This window comes from Oenanthe melanoleuca, chromosome 9 (genome assembly GCF_029582105.1).
Source record: "Oenanthe melanoleuca isolate GR-GAL-2019-014 chromosome 9, OMel1.0, whole genome shotgun sequence".
In the NCBI taxonomy this organism is placed as follows: Eukaryota; Metazoa; Chordata; class Aves; order Passeriformes; family Muscicapidae; genus Oenanthe; species Oenanthe melanoleuca.
Genome location: NC_079343.1, coordinates 9,908,803 through 9,931,898, shown reverse-complemented (window position 1 = coordinate 9,931,898; position 23,096 = coordinate 9,908,803). Strand labels below are relative to the sequence as shown.

The 23,096-nt window shown below is 41.3% G+C and overlaps 1 protein-coding gene across 3 annotated transcripts in view; it reads left to right on the top strand.

Moving 5' to 3' along the window:
• PID1 (phosphotyrosine interaction domain containing 1) overlaps positions 1 to 22,772 on the top strand; it is an 83,245-nt gene extending 60,473 nt beyond the window's left edge. For all 3 annotated transcript variants that reach the window (XM_056499224.1, XM_056499226.1, XM_056499225.1), the window contains exon 3: positions 20,794 to 22,772. In XM_056499224.1, coding sequence (XP_056355199.1) covers positions 20,794 to 21,270 — 477 coding nt within the window. In that variant the 3' untranslated portion in view covers positions 21,271 to 22,772. The remainder of the gene's footprint in view (positions 1 to 20,793) is intronic.
• The last annotated feature ends 324 nt before the right edge of the window (positions 22,773 to 23,096 follow it).

Below are 23,096 nucleotides of genomic sequence, written 5' to 3'. Positions count from 1 at the left end.
CTGTTGGAGAGTAAAGCCCTTTCAAGAGCCTTCTATTTATAATCATTCACAAAAATCAATGTTTCCTGTTACACAGAGAGTGTGGAGTAGATTCCTGTGCTTAAGCACTTCACTGAAGTTGTATGAGAAGTGTAAGGAGCTGGTGAGCTCAGCTTGGTGCTCCTCACTGGGCTCTTGACCAGCCCAGAACTGCTTCTTTTTCCCATGGCAAAGAGCTCTGTGGGATCATCCCAGCCCAGCACTGGCCTCCTCCAGTTTGAAAAGGATGGGTGTCAGCCTCCCTGAAATGTAGCTGTGGCACGTCTCAGGTGTGTAGTTCCCATCTCAGGTGTGTTAGCTCACCTGCTCTCAGCAAATCACATCCCTATTTTTCATTTGCAAGTGCTGAATAATGCAGAATGCATCTGCCTGCAGATGTTGACTGGTTGGACCACATTTTTTATTAGAACACAGGGATTTAAAGGTATTTGGAATATACTAGTTTTGATAACTTTGAGGGAAAAATCAGATGATGGCTGATTTGATGGAAATGTTAGCATCCTTTAGGACCCTGCTAGCACCTCCTCTTTGTAAGGATGAACTGGTTTCAGCACACTGTCACTGTTTGTCACCTTCTGGTTTGAGAAATTGGTGCTACAAAGAACCTTCTGCATGCCAGGGCTGCTTCTCACAGCACCTCTTGCAATGAAATCATAGGGAACAGTGAGCTCACAGATTTCATACAAAAATCATGTTGGGTTTTTCTTTTCTTGTTATGACTTCACGTTATTATTTTTCCTTTTTCCTCTTTTGAAAGAAAGACATTTTTGGTACTGCAGGACAGGCACAGTTGTGATGACCTTACCTTGTATTCCTGTGTTTCCTGAATCCCAGGCTCTGCTGAAGTGAGCAGTGTGAGCACACCTTCCACAGGCCCTGAGCCTGAGTTTGCCCACATGGGTACAAGTCTCCCATGCAGCAACTTTTGGCTTTACAGGCAGTTTGTTGTTCCCATAGACTGATGCCCATGCATGAGTCATGTCCCAGCAGGAGCCTTGCCCAGTGGTGTGGATTGATGCAGGATGAGTTAATGTCTTGTTGAATTAAGAATGCATTGTCTTTTCCTGCCTTGTGTTGTGTTTGACAGTTGTCTCTGGTCTGATATCAAGTTATAACCAGATAGTATTTTTTTCTCTCTTTAAACCAGTGTGGACGGGTTATTGAAGAACACAGAACACGAATTTGATCTAACTGAGATTTATTCAGATAGCAATGTAAAAGTGGACCATGATTAAAGTTCTTAAATGCAGTATGTGCCATTTACCCTTGAGAGAAAACAAGAGGCAAAAAAAAAATGTTCTGGGAAGTTGGCTAACAATTTGGAAAGTTTACAGTAAAAGTATTAATAATGAAGAATTATATTTTTTATATAATGAAATCCCATTTCTATAGTTAAGATTCTTCATGCAAGATAATCACTTCTTCTCTCTCTTCCTATATACTGTACTATCCAACAGGAAAAGGAACAGTGCAACTAACTCAGCTGATTGTGAGGAACTTCTTAAATTTAGGAGTGAATTTTTTCTTCTTCTCTGAATGATGAAAGATGCTAGTCATGCATAAACTAATTTTCTCCATCTTTTCTTAACCACCAGCTGCCTGTGTGGTTTTTATGCTGAATGTGAGTGCTGTTGCTGGCTGCTGTTGCAGTTGTAATAAAAACAAATAGGAACACAAAAATCCCTGTTGCATCTCAGTGTCTGGGAGGCAGCTGAGTAATAGGAAGTGGAGATTTTCTGATGGTACAGGAAGTGCTTTGGCCTTGAAATTGGCTAGGTCAGAGTGATGCAAATCAGCACTAGCCTGGAGTTATGATATATTGCTAATAAATAAATAGTAATTTATTCTCCTGTGATGGTAGTGTGCAAGTGGTACAGATTCTCCCACCTTTGCGAAGTTCTGTTTGCCTGCCCCGCCCTAGTTTCTGATTCCTTTTTTTCTTAGAATAGGCATATTTGTTTATGTAAATAAACTTAATTGTTTAGTTTTAAAAATTAAATAAACATAAGCTGAACAGTGCTAAGGATTCAAAGTTATCCACTGGTAAGGATGGGCTGCAGGTCTCTCTGTGTGTCGTGCACAGGGGACATGGTTGTTACAGCTGGATTCTTTCTGAAGTGAGAGCTGAGAGTTCAGCTTGTTGAGTTGGAGGTTCTCTGCCTCACTGAGGATGTGTTGACTGTCACCAGGGTTTCATGGCCCCAGTTGACAGGAGGAGTAAAAATGTTCCTCATTGTGTTAGGCTATCACGTAAGTAAAGGCAGAATGACTGTTTCCAAATCCAGTATACCCCAAACTTAGACTCTACCCCATGGCCTGACTGGTGTTAGGGAGGTGTCTGCTGCCAGAAAAGTGTTTGTGTTTGGCCACCGAGTGGCACTCCAGACCCAGCAATCTAAGAGGGGAAGGATTTATTTCTGCCATCACGGTCCAGGGCTCTAAAATACATTTGCAAGCATGTAGGCACCATTGAATCAAACTGGATTGCTGAAGGTTAAATTACTATCTTCAGAAATGTTGTTATAATATCCATCTTGACATTTCATTATTCCAGTACAATATAAATGTCAAACTTGATTAGCTGTCAAGTAGCAAGAAAAATAAACCAAAATATTTTCATCAATTTTACTCCAGAACAACAGTAGGGGGAATCATTAAAAATATTTGGATGCCAAAGGCAGATTAAAGTTTAAAAATATTCATTGAAAGTGGTATTTGGTTGGGTAGCTAGAATATTTTTGTCTCCAGAAGATGTCATTATGAAGAGTGTTGGTCATGAAGACAGATGTTCAAGCTGCTGCATCCATTGCTGGATATAACCTAGTTTGGTTTGGGAAGTGATAGATTTTTCATCCAGCTTTAGTGATGCTTCCAAAAGTCATTTCAAGACTGACAGGACCAAAATCTCTCAGTAGTTTGATTGAGATTTGTTTTTTAATAATGCAGAATTCAAATAAAACATTCTGTTGACCTTCTTGGCAAAACCATTCGTGGACAACTAGCTGTACCCATATTTCTAAATTGAGATGCTATAGGTCAAACCTTTGGTGTGAATCAACTTTGAGTCACCCTAAATTTGAATATGGTACTTTGTACTGGAATTTAAGCAGTGCAGTATTTAAAACATTATTCAGTGTCATAACAAGTCATCCATCATACTCTGTGGATCTAGAACTGTTTATAACAAGTTTTATTACTGTGAACAGTTTTTAGTTCATGCTATAATTGCTATTCAAACTATGTGACATTAACCTAATTCTCTCTTGTTCAATTAATGGGTAATTCCAGCCTACTGTTTTGCCTATGTTACTGTGAAGGCAGCTGTTGGAACTTTAGCAATATTTCTGAATAAATGCACTTGATAGAGCCCAATTCCTAGTGAAGATGAGATATCTCTGCAGCTAAGAAAGAATTACGATTCCCTCTGGAGCTCTGTGTGTCACAGAGCATTGTTAAATTTAATGACTGTGTTTGAAAAAGTGGGAAAAGTTGGTCCCATGCACTGCTGATTGTTTCCTTGTTTCACATGGTGTCTGGTAGAGATCACGCAGCCCCAGGAAGGATAAATGACTGTGGCTTCAGTGACATTGTGTGGCTACAGATTGGCATTGGGCACAGACATCATCCAACTTTCTCTAAACTTTAAAACTCTTGTAAATGTCAGCTTCCTGTGATGGGAAGCCACGTCAGACCAGGACTGAAATTTCAGAGTTTCAGCTTTCTTATGTTTTTTTTTTTTAATTTTTTTTTTTTTTTTTTTTTTTTTTTTTTTTTTTTTTTTTTTCTTTGCCTGTCAATTGTATTTTCTGTTGACTTGATATTTTCAGCAGTCTTTGATTCTTTTTAAGTTATGGAAGTTCACCTCGCATGTGACTGTGTCTGTATATGGATACCCATGGAGTGATATTAAATACTTCTGGGATTACTATGCAAAGACTTCAAGAACAAAATCTTTATATGCTTTCTGGTTTGTACTTGAGTTGCAAAGAAGGCCAATACTTTCTAGTCTGTTACTTAATAGAGAAAAAATTAAACATCAGCTGAAGTTGTAACATTTTATAAGGGATTTCTTCTACATTATAAGCATCATCCTTAATGACTGATAATTGCAATAACTTTGTAACTGTGATGTTCCTTTTTCTTAGTAGCAGAACAATAAGACAGGTTTAACAGCAGTGCATCACAAAGGACAGACACCAATGCCCAGGAGACTGTGCTGGCCACTATATTTCTGCTTCTTGTGTTCTGTGCCAGAGGTTAAAATCATGTTTGTTTCTTCCACATCAGAAATGCTGGTGACCAAGTGCAGAGTGGGTCAAATTTGAAACAGCTTTCCTCTTAGGCAGTGGCTAGGAATAACTTGGGGCAGGATGAAATCCCTCAGATACACATCCATATAATTACTTGGCATTTGAGTAATGAACTGGAACCCAGGTTTTGCAGTTGCTTCAAGTCATTTTAGTGGCTGGCTTATATGGGTTATGATAGATCTAATAAGACCATATCACAGGACTCAAAGTTTTTGGAAAGGTATTGCTACTGCTGTTGCTGAGAAGAGTTTTTGTTTCCCTCTGTCATTTGCTGTATTTTATCTCATGAGAGTTACAAGGGCCAGCCCCCAGCTCTGCCCTTGGTTTTCTTCTGATCAGCTTTTACATTATCTCTTGTTCAAGGGTGTCAGAATTCTATACTCCTTAAGCAGTTGCTGTTTTGCATTAAATCACTCAGAGGGAGCAGGAAGACCAGTGCTGTGCTCTGCTGCCAAAGTGCCCAGTAAATAAATTCACGTGGGTTGGCATGGAGCACTGGGAGCCCCAAGGTCAGTTCTGCTCAGTGATCCTGCTGAATTCCTGTTCCCTGTTGCTTTGCTGTTAAAGAGTTGGATACCAGTCTATCTTTATTAGTTAAAAAAACCCACCACAAACCCCACTATTTTCTTAGTAACTTCAAGATGATCATCTGTTGGAAAAAAACAAGAGCTATAGCTCCTTTCAACTGGGAATTCACTGTGATTTCAGAATAGGAGGTGTTAGGTGTTTTGGCAGTGCTGTGCATGTGATAATGTCCTTCAGGAGTGATTAGGGCTTTGTTCATCTGAGAATCATCTGCTGAGAAGTGCATATATAAGTGGAAGGAACTGTGATTCCAAGAGTTTGCATTCCTTATCAGGTTAGGTAGTGATAAAGGAGAATGACTGTACATGTACCTAAGTCAAGGTCTTTGAGTGTTATGCAAGCTGCTCCATGTGTCTTTAGCCATTTATGTGGAAGGATTTGTGTTAGTCTTTTGTTGATTATTTCAGAATTTTTCCAGGCTTTAGATGATTGTGCCATTTGGCAAAGTCCAGAGCTTTATCTCCTTTTCCACACTTGCTGAACACTCTTGGATAAAATTTTGTCTTCTGTTCTTTTACAGTGTGTGCTTACTTAACTTTCTTTTCAGAAAAACAGTAGGTTCCTGAAGGTGGCAGCTTAGTCGCTGGAATTGGAGAAAAATGCAGGCAAGATGAAGCCTGCTCTTGCCATTGCATCCTTGATTTAATTAGATTTTGGTTATACCTGACAGTGCTGTGTAAGAGTTTGAAGTGTTAGCTGGAAAGTGTGAAGGACATTATGTCTCCTTCGCCTAAAGCATAAAAGCAAAAGAAGGTTTTCATTTTAAAAAGAAACTGCAGAGCAGTTTGGACTCTACATCAAAGAGCAATGTTTGGTTTCATGATGTCTTCCAGACAGCTCTTAATACAAGTCCAGACCCAATCTATAAGTAGTAGCCAAAGTGATTTTTGCCTTCTCTAAAGTTCTTTCTAGCTAAACCTAGCTGTGCTGGTTATGTATTTTTCCAAAGGGCAACAGCCTGATATAATGGAGAGTAGATTTTGCTTTGGCCTGTGGTACTGTGCCGTCATCCTCTTGGATCACCTCCAGGAGAGCACAGGTGGCAGTTCTGCTGGGATCTCACAGCTTCTCTGTTTTTATTAACCTTTCTGGCTGGTATCCTCAACTGTATGACCCACCCTTGAGATGCACTTTTTGGACAACTCCATGGAATTTCTTCTGTTCACCTTCTAAAATTTCATCCCAGTATCTTAAATTAAAAATGTCTGGGTAAACCTTACAGTGCTCATTCTCGTCATTGGTTCATGATCACATGAACTATATTTGACTGACTGTAAGGAGCACATGAGTACCTTAATGGATTATCCAGGGACATCCATGCACTTCCCTGTGATGGGTGTGCTCTGGTTTGCAGTCTGCCCTTGAAACAGCTGCATATCCCTCAAGAGCTTTCTCCACGTCATGTTGTGGCTCTTTCTGTGTTCTACACATTTCCAGTCTTCCCTAGATAAAGTTCCCACTTGCTGCAGTTTCCATAGGTTCCACACTCTGCCTGGGCTATGTCCCAAGCAGGTGATGCTCACACCTACCTCCATCCCTCAGCCAGGGCAGGCAGTGCTGGGGGGCCCTTGTTCATTGTCAGGATTGCACTTTTCTGGGAGCAAAGGATGGAAGCAGAGCAAAGGCAGGCAGGAAATAAGGCATATGCAAGGAGGTAGTGGAGTTATCTTGTTTCATATGTGCCTGTCCTGTGTTTATTCTTGGGCGTTTTTGTAGCCAGAACCTGCTCTGCCAGGAGTCTGGGTGTGGAGGTGGTGCAAAGCCACTGCTCCCCCGTCCCTGCCGTGCTGGAGACACCTCTCTAGTGACACTGTGCTGTCAATGAGGCAGTGTCCCAAGTTCTGCAGTTGTTGGAAAGCTGTGTGTCTCTTTGCAGGAGTAACACTCTGAGCGTGGCTCCTGGAGCCCAATTTCTGTTCTGTTAATTGCACTGCTCCCTCATAAATTGCCCTTGCAGTTTCCCTCAGTAATGCTATTCATCACCTCCTCTTTTAAACTCTGAATTTGGCATGTACACGGCCATGTAGGCAGCTGCTGGTTATATTTTAATGATACAGCTTGCTAAATGCTTCTTTAAGAAGAAAAGTGTTATAAATAATTCAGTAGAGTTATTTTGTAGTACATCTATATGTCTGTCATAGCCTGTCAGAATAGCACAGTGTCACTTTAAGCATGCAGGTAGGAAGCTGTCTGCACGGCTGAACAATTTGGGGCCACAGGAACCTAAGGCTGTGACAGGCATTACGATGTGATGCATTAATGCCATTTCTGGGTGTTCATCCCCAGAGGGGCTGTGCTGCAGTTGCATGATCTTGCTGCCATGGGAGGGGCTGCCTTGTTTTTGCTGTAGTTGATTTTAATGTGGAGATTTTTATAATCTCTCTGGTGCTTTTGTGAGAAGGGGAGAGGCTATTGTTTCATAACTACTTTAAAAAAATTAAATATCTGACCTTGCTAATGGCAAAACATGAAGAAAAACTACATCTATATTGTCTGCCACAGTACTTGGTTTTTCAGGGGGGAACTGACCTTTATTTCAGCTTTTTCTCCTTGGAAAACAAAAGGAAAACAAGATCTTACAAAGAAACATCATGAGCTGGCTGCCCTTGCCTGGAGTAAGAAAGAGTGCAGGGGTTTTTTTTGTTGGTGTTATGTCATCGTCCCCCCCCCACCCATGAATTTGTTGTAGATGCAGTATCCTTTCTTGTAAATAAGATTTCTTCTCAGGAATAGCTAGGTCTGTCTCTTCAGATTTGATTTTTGTATACTGGGCTTTAACTTTTATGCTGTTTGTGGGTTTGCACTGTAATTAAAGGATCTTCTGCTTGGTTTTGGCCCAACAAGAGATAGCAATTTGTTTTGATGAGGAGGCAGCAGAGGAAAAGAGTGGAAGGCTAGAGGCAGAAAATAGGAAACAATTTAGTGTGTGCTTGTACTGTAAATATCTGTACTTTCAGTGTAAAGTAAATTCTTTCTTACCCAAAATGCTGTTTGGTTTCTATTGTGCTGTCATATTTAAGCTCATGCATAACTAACCTAAAATATATGTAATTTTCTATTTAAAACCATTTAGCCAAAATAATAGCAGCTTTGGTAGGAAATGAGAGTGTTAGGAGAAGCTTAGCAAAGGCTCTAATCCTTGTGTAAAAATACAGCCGTGCCTCATACCAGTGCTGGATAGGGCTCCCTGGGAGAAGGAGCACTTTGCTTCTGCTTGCTTTGGACTGCATAGGGAAAGCTACAGAACTTTAAAGGATGAGTAATTCTTTATTTTTTAATGTACACACCAATTTCTCTTGCCAGATTTCTGCCTGCATTTTTAGATACTGAGAGAATGGTCAGCTTTTCTTAAAATGCTTGACACGTGCTGCTGTCCAGGCTCTTTTGAAAAATCTCTCTGTCAATATCTCAAAGCAAAGGGGAGAGCACTTAAAACCCATGATCTTTCTTGAAATGCCTGAAAATATTTGGTTTCTGCTCTCTGGGGAAGAGAAACCTTCCTCTGTGAGCAGTTATTCCTGTCTTGGCCACTACTTTGTCAGTTCGGGCACTGCTTCTTTATTCTTCCTTTCTGTCTGATCCTGGAAAGTGCTGGAGAAAGTATTATGCACTAGTTGTACTCTAAGTTTGATTAAGCTCTTAAAAGATTTGCTTGTTTCTATTAAATAATTTTAAAAACTTTATGGAAAATTGTAACTCTAGGATGATGATAAATGAGACTGAGTTTTTGTTTGTTACAGAGCTGGGAAACACTTGTCAATGGAAAATGTTGGAGTTATAGTTTATATAGAAAACAATAATAAGAGTTCAGAGATTTTTACCATCTGTATATTGCAATCATAGCCATATTTGATTTTTTGGGTGGTGAGACCTCCTGAAGTTATTTTGCTACAGAATGGCCTGTGCTTCATATCATGCATTTTGCCTCAAGAGAATGTCACAGGCATCCTGTAATTTTAATTTCTTTGGGAAGCTGTGTTCTGTTGTCGTGCTGATGAGCCATTTCAGAGTCAGTGTAGCTTTATTCTGGCCCTGTGTCCCTGGCTGGGCCAAGCAGCAGCTGGGTTAAGGTGTCTGAGTGTCAGTGACAAAGCCCCTGGTGGGCTCCCTGCTCCCTACGGCTCGGCCATGGCCCGGTGGCTGCAAACTGGAAGGTAGAAAATAGAATTATGATGTTTTTAGCTGCTGTTATTCATTACTGCATAAAGATGGTAAATGTGAAGAAAACCAACGAAGGATTTCTTTTATCTTCATAAGTAGTTCCTTTTTTCCTTAGAGCTCTAAAATTTGCACCAGTTGGTCCTTTACCAAACAGATCAATAGCAAGGCTACTTGCTATATATTTTGTCTTTGCAAAGTCAACTTCAGGGCCAGTGGAAACTATGAAAATGAATTTTCTGCCCGTTGTAAAAGCCACGACCTCTGCAATACAGAGAGATGAACTGCTCCTAGGAGCTTGCTGTACAACTGGTGTGAATAGTGATCAGTCTGACCTGCAGCCATCTGAATGGTACTGGGGGCAAGCTGCTGTAATAGATGACATAAATTGCAGCAGTGATAAGTAGAGCTGTCCCCAGAGAAGAGGACCTTTGCCCCCATCCCCTTCTTTCCTCCAGATTGTCCTTCACTTTGGAGTGCTGCTTTCCTGGCTCTCCCATCCTAGGTTTAGTGTTTCCTTTCATCTTGGCTGAAATGAGCACTATAGAAATCTCCATGTCTCAGTATTTGCTGCAGGTGGTTAAGGGTTGTATTTCTGGCTGCCGTGTAGGCTCGTCACTTTAGAGGTGAAATACTGCCAAGAGAATGGGCTGGTGGCAGTGTAGCTTTTCTGGGAGAGGTGCTTGGGTGGTACTGTGATTAAATCAATCAGGAAAGGAAGGAGGCTCCCCTGTGACACTGTGAAAAGCCTCCTGATGCAGAGAGAAATTCCCAGGAGATGAGCATCTCTGAAGTCCAGAGAGCCTGATGAATACCCAATTCACTCACAGGGCCTGAGGATCACTTTCAGGTCCTTCTGTGCTGGTTGGAAAAGCATTATCTAAATGCAGAATGACTATATTGAAGACACAGGCAAGCACTAAATCCATTGTGAGAACAGGACCTTGGAGGCACTGTGAACCATGGCTTTGGAAATGAATTAAAAACTGTATGGCACTATTGTCTTCTTTGATTATAGTCTTTGGGACATATTTATTCCTTTAAAGTTTTTTGTTTAGTCTGCTAACATACTGTTGCATTGTTAGTGGGAAACTTCTGGTTTAATTGTAATACAGTGTCATAAACCATAGAGGCAGTGAGATTGTATTCTTTCTTCTCTATGTAGAGCCTGTGTTGCTATGGCCTGGATCCAGAATTTGATAACACAAACAAATGATAAATCAGGCATATTTATCTAAGGACTCATTTAGCAATAACAACAGTTGTTTAGCTATATTTTCTTCTTCATAATGTGTTTAGTGCTTTTTATTAAGTTGAAATATGCAAGGTCTGTTTTTCATTGCTGCAGTGTAAGTGCTCCATCTCAGTGTAGGCACTGGATTTCTTCTCCAGCCTTCAAATAAGACTTTTCCTAGAGATGCTAAAACTTGTGAGAGCTGGAAAAATCTCAAAGGGTTTGTTAAGTCATGGAACTTATTCCACATAATGATTCATGAAGGAGATGTAAAAGTAATGACAGAGAGAATATTTTATTTGGAGACTTTGTGGGATGTGGGTACAATTACACTGTAATTGTATGGGGTTGATATTTCTGTGTTCCCCTGTGCTCTTCAGGGAATGTGTTTCATTTGCAGTGTGTGAGTGATAGGAGAAGGAGCAAGTACTGCTGTTTCTGGGAGTCTCTGTGGTTTGTTTTGAAATTTTTTCTCATTTTTTGAATAATACTGATCTTATAGCACTTGGAGGAGGAAGAATTGAAATCATTTAATGAGCACTAGTTCTGTTCTTCCTGTGATGTAGACCTGACACTTCCTTTGATATACAATCCAAATTTCTAGTCATATTCAGTAGTTCCCGAAGTTGGCTCCCTTCCCTTTTGTTCTTAATTTCAGGTGTTGCCAATTATGCCAGGAATCAAGTGCAGTTGACATTTTTGGTCTCCAGAACTGAATGTCTTAATAACACAGGTTTTGTTCAATTTTATTACTTGGCATCTTTTTTTGAAAGGAAGAACTAAAGGAGAAACACAAGGATCTCCTGGGGAGTGCACAAGGAAGGGAACCTTGAGGACAGATCTCTTACCCATAAAAGATAGTGAAAAACATGCATTCTGCATGGCTTTCTGGGGGTGCTTCAGTGCCCAAAGTCTTGGAGGCTATGTAAAATACAGGTGCCTCAGTGCAAAAGGTGGCTGAAGTATGTAATTATTCCTGTACTCCCTCTTTGTGTGCTCCATGAGGTACAGCCAAAGTTTTTGTAGGACTGGTGCCAAAGTGAATTTTCTGTGGGTTGGAAAGGAATGGGAACAACGTAAAAGTGAACAGTCTGCTCCCCTCTGTGTCCATGGGCTCCTTCCCTCTACTACAACAGCTGTGAGGAGCTCAGGACTAAAAAGCTTTCAGAAACATGATGAGGTGCTTAATCAGATTTCCATGCTCAGTTTCAACCTCATGTGAGTAAAGAATGTGTAGTGAAAAAGGTTTGTGTGCACTTTGAACGTAAACATGAAGGTAGGTGTCTATTTGCAGAGAGATCATGCTTATGCAAACTTATGCCACATTGTCCTGGCAGAAGGGATGCTCTCAGTGAGAAGGTTTTCAGGTGGCAGAGGAAAGGTTTTGGAAGGACTATGTGTGAAGGAAATGTCAAGAAATTGCAATAGTAACTACAGAGTGGGTTAGTTTTCTCACTTTGCTGGCTGCCTCCACCTCTCTCCTTGCCTGTGAAGATTCCTGAAGGACAGTGGGAAATGAACTGGCTTATCCAAGTATTAATTTCAACCCAGTGGTAACTGAGTACAGAGAGAGGAAGTTACATGAGGCAATGAAAGGAGATGAAGGAAGAAAGTGATCTAAAGAGCAACATAAAGAAAATATTTGGGAATAAAAGTAATCATTGACTTTTACAATGGGGTGTCCAGCAGCCCTGCTGAGGCTGTGTGTGATGCATGTATTTGTTCATTCAGTTATGTCTTGCACAACAACATTTTAAAATTGCTGCTCGAATGAAATTGATTTCTTGAGTTTTAAATAGTGCAGTGTAAATCTTCCTCTCACACCAGGACTGAAGATTCTCTGACTGCAAGCTCACTGCAGTTTGCCAGTTCCACTTGATTTCATTTCAGATTCATCCCCGCAAGCCAAACCACAAAAAGAGCTTCCTGTCCAGTGGAGAATGAAATGCAAGAGGCAATCCTTTTGTTGCTAATGGAAGGCTGCAGGGAGCAGAGCTGGCTCTTGCTGATGTGTTTGGGCTTGGTTAACTATTTTGCCAGTGAGGCAGAGACTCCTGGTCACTGGATATAAGTTAGATGCTCTTAGGTCTAACTGAGAGCAGGAGTTTAATACCTGGGGTAGTTTATAAAGAGACTTGCTGAGCAGCAGCCTGATGTAATGAAAGGTGAAAAGCTTGGATTGTTGTGTTTCTCAGGACTGTCTTCCAGAAGGACAATTTGGCTTGCTGCTTTATTTACCCCATACTGACTCTTTGGCCAGGGGACACAGTGGACTTTTTCTTGTTGGCTTTTTTCCTCTCAGAGCTTATAAATTAAGCCATCAAGGGTAATTTTTTTCTATTCCAGTACATTTATTTACTAAATCTTAAACTTGCCAAATGTGGCTGTGTCATCCTCAAGCAGTGTGGGGTAGTATTGGTGATGGGGCTGATCACACACTCCTGTGGGCATTCTGCAGAGGTTTTTTTTCTTCTGCTTCCCTCCCCAAGTGCCATCAGTGGGACACCTGGCAGAGCTCTGTTCTGTGAGGATGAGAGGTTTATTTGGCCATGAAGAGGGGCTCTGAGATGTCTGTGTGCTTTTGGGCATCTTACTTAAAGCTGGGACAGGAGATGTGCCCTGCACTTTGATGCCAAACATCTGCAGTTCCCAGAGTGTTTGTCCTGCATGGTGTTTGAGAAGTGAGGAGTTCTTCATGGGTGAACTCTGCCCTCAGAAAAGCCCCATTCCCAAAATGCTGCCCTGGACTGGATGTTGGGACACCCATCCTGGATCACAGTAACTCACCTGTTCTACCAGCTGCCATGTTAAAGAGCTTTCCTAGGCAACCTCAGAAGCACTGAGTATTATTATTGGTTTTTCTTTCTATTGGAGCAGAGCATTTTTCAAGAAAAGGTATTTTCTTTAAAATACTCAGCTCTTCCTACTCCTTTCTGTGCTACAGCTACTGAGAAGCATGGAGGCTGTAAAACCTGAAAGAACAATGATGGACTAAAAGTAATGAGAGCTCTTCTGTCCTTCAAAGGCATTTAGTTGGGGAATTATATCCCAAGTGACTATTCTGTGCTATCACTTTATGCCTTACTTGTGTGGTGACCCCTTCCTGGGGGCAGCTAAGGCAGGGTGCATGGTCACAGCTGAGAAGCACATGGGGAAATAAAGGCACCTGCAAAGGGCTGCTGTGAGCATGGCTGTGGGGACAGATGGACAGCTGGAGCAGCTGCTGCCCAGCAGTTGTTTTTCCTTAGGAGTTCTGAAGATGTAAAGAATCAGATGCATTTCTAGCTAGGTTTGTTTATTATTTTTGTTTTCAAGGGGGAATTGTAGCATTGTTTTAAGACTGAAGTTCAGCTTTGGTCCCACAAAAAGAGTCAGATGCTGGCTGTTGACTTAACTGGTGAAGAGGGGCTGATGCTTCCAGCTTTTTCTGCAGCTATCCTATGATTCCTTGGAATAAATCAGATGTTAACAACTGATGTCTTTTTTTTTCCCCCTTCTAATCCAGTGGGCAGCCCTCAGAGTTGATGGTTATTTTCCATTTAATAGTTGCCTAGCTCAGTCTGTTCTCCCTCTGAATTTTGTCTCAAAAATAAAACAGTTCTTCACATATTTCTGTAAGCCACATTACTGCATCTACTGTGTATTTCTGTGTGCTGAGGAGACCTGCTGTTCCCACAAAGGCTCTCATGTTCATGCTGCAAGGCTTTGGCTGGACACAGCAGTGTGGGTGAGGAAGCAGTGACAGGCAGAGGGAAACTGTGCAGCCTTTCTACTTGACTGAGTTATTTTTTGGGTCTTAAGCAAACGTTGCTTGAATGCAGTTCATGGTATTTGCTCAGTGATCCAGTGGAATGTCTGGGATATTTTTGTTTTTCCTTCAGAGCCAAAAAGCAGCTTTTGGCTCTAAATCCCAAGCTGCCAGCCTGAGGCTGAGTCACTGCTTTAGGGTGAGGAGAGCTGGGCTGGTGTGGTGAGACGGGTACCCGTCCAGCACAGAGTGCTCCTGCTGTGCCTGGAGCTGGATGTGTTAATTAAGGATGTTGAAAATTACTCTACAGCTAAATCTGCTTTTATTGACGTGAAAGCTGTGCCAGGACTTACCAAGCAGCTGGGCAGCATGCTGCAAGCCTGTCTCACTCGTATCCCAGCTCCAGTGGGGATAAAAGAAAAACTAGTTTCAGCCATCAAATCTGTGACCCTTTGGTAACTCTCCCCAGCCACTCAGCTTGGAGGTGCCACTGGGGGCTTTGTGCATACTGTCATTGCAGTGAAGTTGAGCACAGGTTTCCTGAGTAGCAACTTCTTGCAGAGGTTTTCAGACCTTGTAATGATGTGGAGATGAAGCTTGCTGTGTCCTGGCCTCAACAATATGTGCCTGGAGTCTAGGTGAATCTTGAACTTTGTGATCCTGCATCTGCTTTTGTGCTGCAAACTCAGGGAACATCTTGCAGCAATTTTAAACAAGACATGAATACATCCTCCTAAACCTGCTTTTGGCTGCTCCTCTTCAAATCTCCTCTGTATTCTTTAAAACTTCTGCAAGTTTGCTCAGCCTTTAGGCTGGTGGTTCTTGCTTGGCTGGGACAAACTGACAAACTTCAGCCACTGGAACAGGTTTTTCCAGGGAGGTGGTGGAGTTGCCATCCCTGGAGGTGTTTAAGAGGTGTCTGGATCTGGTGCTGGGTGATGTTTTGGTAGCCCAGGGGTTGCAGTGGTGCTGCTGAGTGGATGGTTGGTCTGTGTGATCTTAAAGGTCTCTTCCAATCCTGATGTTTCCATGATTCTGTGATGGTTTACTTACTGACTGGAGGGTCTGTGCATCTTAACACAGACCCTTACAGTCACTTTTTTTCCTGAAGGTGACACAGGAACAATTTTGTTTTCAGGAAGAAAATGTCTCATTACCTCTGCCTCATGTTTAAGTGAGGAATATCTACTGTCTTGATCAAACATAATCAGTTGCAACTAGACCAAATTTGAGGCTAAGTGAATGTTTATTGTGAAACACTGATCAACAAAGGAGACAATCATCTGCTACTAAGATTTGCCCAAGATTCAAGATCCTTTAGGGCATCCTCTGATGACTGCAAATATGCAGAGTAAATACCTGCTGGCTCAAGATCAGTCCTCCATTTTAATTTTTTTTTTCCATTTTCTGTGTTGAATTTGCTGACAAAACCCCTCCTTATCTGGTATGGAAGAAATACTTATATTAAATAAATAACCAAGGAGTTAATCTTACATATGGTCTTTTGATCATGGTCTTGAATAGTGAGAGAGCCCAGAGTCCTGTGAGGTATGTGTTCCTGTGCCAAGCTCCTGTGCCAAGAGAGCATCTGTCCTCCTGTAATGCAGTAATTATGGGTCTTTACAGCTTGGATCTGCTTTCTTGGAGCACTGATAGTCTATGGGCTGGGGATAGGGAACAGGAGAAAAAGTCATTTGACTGTCTAACTTTAGGTGCCTGAGTGATGCTCATGAGATGGGAGCAATATGGACATATGATCCATCAGATCTGAGGTCAGATCCACACATGCAGGAGCTGAGCTGCTCTTTATCTCCTTTGAATTGCAAGTGAAAAATGTGAGATCAGTGATGAAAGAGGAAAAGGAAAGTATGAAAAGGAAAAACCCCTTATTACTTCTGACAAATCATACTGTGCTAGAAGTGCAAATGTCTATGGCAGCTGCTCTACTGGTCTTTTCAAAGTTGTAAGTTCTTGAACATAATTATTAAAAGACATATTCACTATACATTTTTGGACTGAAGGGGCTGAAAACAGCAATGTCAAAATACTCAGATATTTCTGTGTTTCCAGGAGAGTGCATGAAAAATGACATCAATTATTCTTCATGTCCTTTGACATGAGATGTCTCTATGTGTCACATGGGTGTAGCTGCATTACAAAAGGGCAAAGGCACAGCATTTTTCAGTTGAGGACAGTTTTGCCAGATACTGACACTGGTATTGGCAATTCTCTAGGGTGAAATAAGAAGCTCTTCAGAACATCTTGGGTTTTAGAAAAGGTTTGAATGCTGGCAAGCATAGAAGTGCTGAAGCCTCAAGTGTATTTTATGTCATGGTTGGTGACAGTAGCTTGCCAGAGGATGAAATTTGCCATAGAAAGGCTGGAAAGAATGTGGATAATTTTTAATATGCACAAGAAATTTTTGTGAGGTATATGTATCTTCCAGAAATTTGTGGAACAGATGGAACACACAAACCAAAGGACTAAAAGGGTCATGAAGAAATATACTCTTATCCCTGGTAGAAGATATGATAGGAAATGCCTTCACTGCTTAAGGTTAACACAGTGGCATCAAGCTGAATTTGATTTGTTTTCTTACTTAAAATACAATGTCCAAAAAACAAGTAAAGGCTGCAACATGCTGATCATAATTTACTTGTTACAACCTGTAGCTACTCTACCTTGCACTGAGGCTGGAATCATAGAATCATGGAATCATTAAGATTGGAAAATACCTCAGAGATCATCAAATCCAACCTTTGACCAAATCCCACCTTGTCAAATAAACCATGGCATTATGTGCCATGACCAGTTGTTTCTTGGAAACTTTCAGGGGTGGTGACTCCACCACTTCCCCATGCAGCTCTTTCCAGTGCTTAACAGCACTGGAGGGGAGGGGATGAAGCTCCTGGCCTCACTGTGTGCAATATGACATTTGCTATAGGACATGCTACACTTGCACAAATAAGTAATTTTCCTGGACTGATGTTTGCTGCCAAGTGACTCACAGAGTTTCAGAGGAAGAAAAGGCATTATTCAGTCCTGGTGAACTTTTGCTGATGTTCAGAGCTGTATTATCACAGATGTGGCTTTCAGCCTGCACTGTGGCTCTGCCTGCCTTTGTCTATGATCACTCTCTGGTCAGTAAAGCTGTGGAGTTGATGCTGTTCAGGCACTTCAGTGTGTTTTTGTACCTGCAATGAGAACTGTAACATCACTACTGCTGCTGCTGCTGTCTTTCTGTGCCTTTCACATCTGGTTCTTATGAGTATTAAAGATGAAATTGTTGTGTTTTGTGGTCTTTTTTTTTATAATACCTGCTGGCTTCACACTGATGAGATATCAATTATTTTGATGGGAAAGACCACCAGTGGAAATTTTTGCCTCAAAATAGCTTTCTTTTCCATCTGATAATGAAAGGGATGATGTGTTCTTTGACCTTTGGTTGGCAGACTTGGAAATTGAAAAGGAAGACAGTTGTACTGTAATAGCTTCAGTGTAGTGGTGTGGTCAGTGGTTTCTGAGCATTTAAACAAAGGTGGGTATGCTGTGAGATGTGTCGAGGCAGGAGCCAAAATACAGGGAGCACTGCTTGTGGAATAACCTTGTAACTCCAAGCTCAGGGAGAAGGACCTTTTCGTGGGTCAAGGAGTGGAGGTGTCTCACCAGCCTTGTATCCCTGTTCTGTTTTAGCAGGGGACCATGATGTGATAAATGTTAGACACCTGTTCCCCAAGAGCTTCAGTGATGCTACTCTTGCCAAATGCTTACATCTCAACTAGGAAAAAAAAAGATCATTCATTTACAAAACTAAAAAGTAGCAGCTTTAGTAGGTGTAGATGTTTCTATATAAGACACAATGCAGGAGAAACTCTAAAGTTGAGGCTTTGTTTATTTTTTCCTGTGAACTCCTTATTGTAATGTCGAAGCACCTTATAAATATTTATGGTGTGGCCTCAAAGGAAAATGAGGTTCATATAATGGAGGTTCAAAGTGATGTTACAAGAAGCAACTTTCCAAAGGTTCCTACACGGTTATACTGTGGCAGAACTGGGACAGTAAATCAGACCAGTACATCCCATTTTGGTAAACAAGCCAGAACTCTGTCCTTATTATTAGTTACTTTTGTATTGGGTGCTTACAGAATAATTCACTGGGTTTTTTTTTTTGTTTTGTTTTGTTTTGTTTTTGTTTTTGTTTTTTTCTTAAAATACAACTACTACTTTATTTTAGGGAAATCCATTATTTTTCATAACTTTACTCTTAAGCAGGCCACACACGGATTGATGGTCAACAGGGGGTTGCAGTTAGCTGCTGCAGAGGAACAGAGGAGAACATTAAATTCAATTTATGCTGCTGTGTAACAGCTTATTCTGATCTTGCTCCTTGGCTGCTGAAGGTGTCTGAGCATCACTTGTGAGCTGCCCATGCTCAGAAGCTGGTGCTGTGTGCTGGGGTGAATTTGCAGCACAGAGCTCAGCAATGCTGACTGCCTGGGACAGAGCTGCCTTTGCTTTCCTCCCCTCTCCCCAGCTGCTCAGGGCAGCAAGCCAGTGGTGGAGCCATTCCCTGCATCCCCTCTTGTGCTGATTGCTGTGGTCTCCAGGTGATGCTGGGGGGACAGAAGGCTGCAGTGGGGGCAGCTCTCTCCTGCAGCCAGGGATTCCAGGCTGTATTTGGGCAGTGACAAAGTGCATGAGCAAGAGGCTATTTCACTGCTCCTCGGGGTTTAAAGCCTTTGTGCAAATCTCTTTGAAGTTAGGGAAGGACTTCTGATGCTGCAATGGGCTTTGAATTTGACCCCAAGTGTCAGTTTACAGTGTTTGTCTTTTGTTAGCTGGCTTGTGAGTATGAAACAGTGCTGAGCAAAGCTTTGGAGAATATATTGAATGTGCAAATTTGCACAATGATCTTGCTCTATTCAAAGCAATCTGACTTTGGATATATGTTGAAATACCCCCCAGTATGCTGCAGACACATTTCTCTTTGGTCCTGTATGTGCTGTTTGTATGTGTTTAGTTGGCACTGTGAACTCTGAGGTTTTCTTTAAAGTTTTTCTACAGCACTTTAGGGAACTCAACTCTCATCACCAATAAAATAAAATAAGGCAAAAACACTGGTAGGTCTTGCCTTGTTAACTGTTCTAGCTGTTGTGTTTCCCACTGTTCAAAAAAAATAAAAAATAAAAAGCTTTATAAGATTCAACATATTCCCAGTGCAAATAATGAATATTTATAGGCAAAGAATAAGACTTCCCATTTTGAAATTGCTTTTTTGGCAAGCATGGTTAAGCCACACAGACTTCCAATAAAGTTTTGTAAGTTTTTTCCTTAATTATGGCTTAATTTAGGCCTCTGAGTTTAACAAAAACGTATGAAGCTTGCAGCAAAATATTTTTCTTGTGGAAAATTTTGTTTGCATGGATTACAAATCCTGTATCTCTTGTGGTTATGATTTTTTAAATGTGCTTAAATTTGGAAATTCTGTGTTTTTTCTGTGCATTTCTTAACACATTTACTACATAAAAATAACCTACACTATGTGTCTAATGCATAATTTTAAAGAAATTAGTTTGGAAAGTGAATGTGGTTAGTTTTTTCCTCCAAATGCCTTGAGTAAAATGTAGAGGAGGTTATAAGACATCAAGCAAGAGGTAAAAGATTCTGTCTCAAGCAGTTATTGCTGCAAGAGATAAATGAGGAACAATTTTGCTTTCATATAGCTGTTCCTAAATGCACCATCCTGACAACAGCAATAAATAGAATGATCTGCATAATTGCATTTATGTGGCATTGACCTGTCTTTCCTAGAGAAAATCCCTTTTCCCAGATAAAATAATCTTCCATTCAGCTGTAAGTGGAAGGAAGCCTCATTAGTAGCTGCACAGATTTAGGGGAATGTTTCTGTACAGCTGTATTCTGTCTGAATACAGAATTTTGATGTGGACCTCCTAGTGAATTTGATATTTGGTGAACAAATTACTGTAGGGGCACTAAAACCACCTTGCTTTCCTGTGCTTATTGGCTAACAGGATATTTACTCAAAAGGACTAGACAGGAAAGCAGAGAGATGATGTGATTAAACCTAGGTAAATTTATTACTAGATTTTTTAGCAGCATATTTTCTTAAATTGATGTAATAAATATCTCAGCCCTGCTCATATATAAAGTTTTGAACAGCTTTGAGCTATTCCTGGCTTAATACATAAGGAGGAGTAGCAAAGATGGTGGAAAAACAGGATCATTTTGGAAAAGAAACATTCAAACTGTTTAAAATCCTCTGCTGTGATCATGCTTTTCTGACCCCTGCAGCCTTGCAGTATCTAACTGAGAACAGAGTATGAAGAAAAAAAAAAAAGGTGGTTTGCATTTACAACTACCTGGGACCTGCTCCAGTGGCACTTGCACTTGCTAAGATGAGCTTGGGGTAGTCATGGGCTCTAAAGCTGGGCTTTCTAGGGGAGGTGAAGAAAGTGGAATGCCTTGAAACTCAGACACTTGGGCATTTTTAATCTCTGGGTTTGAATGGTGAAGTCAGCATCTGCAAAAGCAAATATTTGGAAAGCAGTTTAAAAACTGTTTTGCTGAAAATGATGCGGAAATCAGGGAGTTTGTGGCGGGAGGTGTGTGGTTTTATTTTCCCAGTGAAACTCCCTGGGATGGCAGAAAGTACCAGAGTCTGCTGTCTGTGTTTTCACCTATCTTTGCTCTTCTTTGCAGGTTACATATTTGGGTAAGGTTTCCACAACTGGGATGCAATTTTTGTCAGGCTGCACAGAAAAGCCAGTCATTGAATTGTGGAAGAAGCACACTCTCACCAGGGAGGATGTTTACCCAGCTAATGCCCTTCTGGAAATCCGCCCTTTCCAGGTCTGGCTGCACCATCTGGACCTCAAAGGTGAGGCCACAGTGCACATGGATACCTTCCAGGTAGCACGTATAGCCTACTGCACTGCTGACCACAACGTCAGCCCCAACATCTTCGCCTGGGTCTATCGGGAGATCAACGACGACCTCTCCTACCAGATGGACTGCCATGCTGTGGAGTGTGAGAGCAAGCTGGAGGCCAAGAAGCTGGCCCATGCCATGATGGAGGCCTTTAAGAAGACTTTTCACAGCATGAAAAGCGATGGCCGGATCCACAGGAACAGCTCATCGGAGGAAGTGTCTCACGAATTTGAATCTGACGATGGCTGACTGAGCTCATTCACGGTTCAGCAAAGGCAGAAATGGCTTAGGGAATGAGAGCTGATAGATGAATAAGCAACAATTGAAACTGGGTAATGAAAGGACTGCCAAACACTTGTCTGACCAGCTTTTTAAATCAAAAGAGCAATTTGGTACCTACAGATATGCATCATTAAAGTAATTACGTTGCATTGCAATCTGCTGCTGTTGTAGAAGTGAGAAAAAAATCTCCCTCCCCCCCTCTGTCACCCACCCATCACTGTCCCTTTTCTGTCTCTGTAGTTCAGGTGCACACCATGAAGTGCAGTCATTCCTGTTTGTCTTACAAGACTGGTCAGGCAATTTTATTAGTTGCTTCTCTGACATTCCTAGCTGCAGGCTGATGCTGATGCACAAGAGCAAGTAGGCCTGGATAGCCCTAATGGTTCCTGAAGAATCTTTCCCCATGGTACATCACACAAATCCTTTGACTGTAGGTGGGCTAAGACAGCCATACATAGCCTTTTAGACTAATGGCCTGGCATTCTGCAGTTAATTCACATTTCACAGATAAAAAATGAAAGATGCTTGTATGTACACATTTTATCATATGCTATCCTTTATTTTATTCATTGTACCTATTTTCTTAATGTACCTGCTGCCACTTCTTTCACCCAACACCAGTAGTTGCAGTTTCAGACTGTACTGCAGGATACCAAAAAGGGGTGGGCAGAGACACTCCCTGGTGGCTGGGGGTTCAGCAATCAGCCCTGCTGTCTGTGCATTATCCCACCCTGATGTGCTCTGCAGGAGGGAGGCCTGCTGGGAAGAGTTGAGGGACATTGGGTGTTGTCAGGGTTTGAGCTGTGGCTTCTCATCAACCTCAGGTCTGATGAGATCTGAGCACGGTGGGCACAGCTCTGTGTCCCCACTCCCACTGCTGGTGAGTGACCCTGGTGGATGGAGCTGGGAGTCCCATCACACAGGGCTGCCTCACTGCAAAGATCAAAGGAAATGGTCCCTTAGGAGTCAGGGTTGAACATCTGTTCTGGTTGAGAACCTCATGTTAAGATTCCCGTGTCTTTCCTTGTTCACAGATATACAGTCATGCCTTTCTTAAATGCAGATGTTTAATAAAACTCAAATAAAGGAAAAACTTGTTTCACTTGATATTTTTTAAGGCTGAGAGCAGATCAATAGTTTGCAAGTGATGCTGCTCCTTTGTACAATTTTGTTTGTAATTATGGTAATGTTAGGGGCACTAGGGCACCTTACAGAAGCCTTAAAAGAAAGCTAATCCTAGCAGATAGCTCTGTCTGTGTTTTGTGTCTCTGTGTTTGTATGTGAGAGTGTATGTGTGAGTCCAGTGGTAAAGCATGTAGATTGAGCATGGAGATGTATTGAGGAGGGCCCACACCTCTTGAAAATATGCTTGTTGCTTTACAATGTATGTAAACTGTTCTCCAGCATAAATGCATTCATACTTTAATAAAAAAAAAAAAAAGTTTTGAGTTAAACATTTTTAGCTTTAAGCTGTCTTTCCAATGTAAGCTCTGTGGCTTTATGTGTGTGGATTCTGTTTTTATTTCATTTAGTGGAATGAAAAATGTTATTTTATTGCCATTTAATTATTGCATCAGTCTTCATGAGAATTGCTGTTAACATTTTAAAATTATTTTCTTTTCAATATTTAGGTTAATTATTGCTGTGAGGTTTTGTTTTGGTTTTTGGGAGTGGTTGTATGTTTTGGTTGGTTTTTGGGTTTTTTGGTGGGTTTTTTTGATTGGTTTTGTTGGTTATTTTGGGCTTTTTGTTTCATCGGTTGGGGGTTGTCTTTTTTTAGTTGTTTTTGTTTA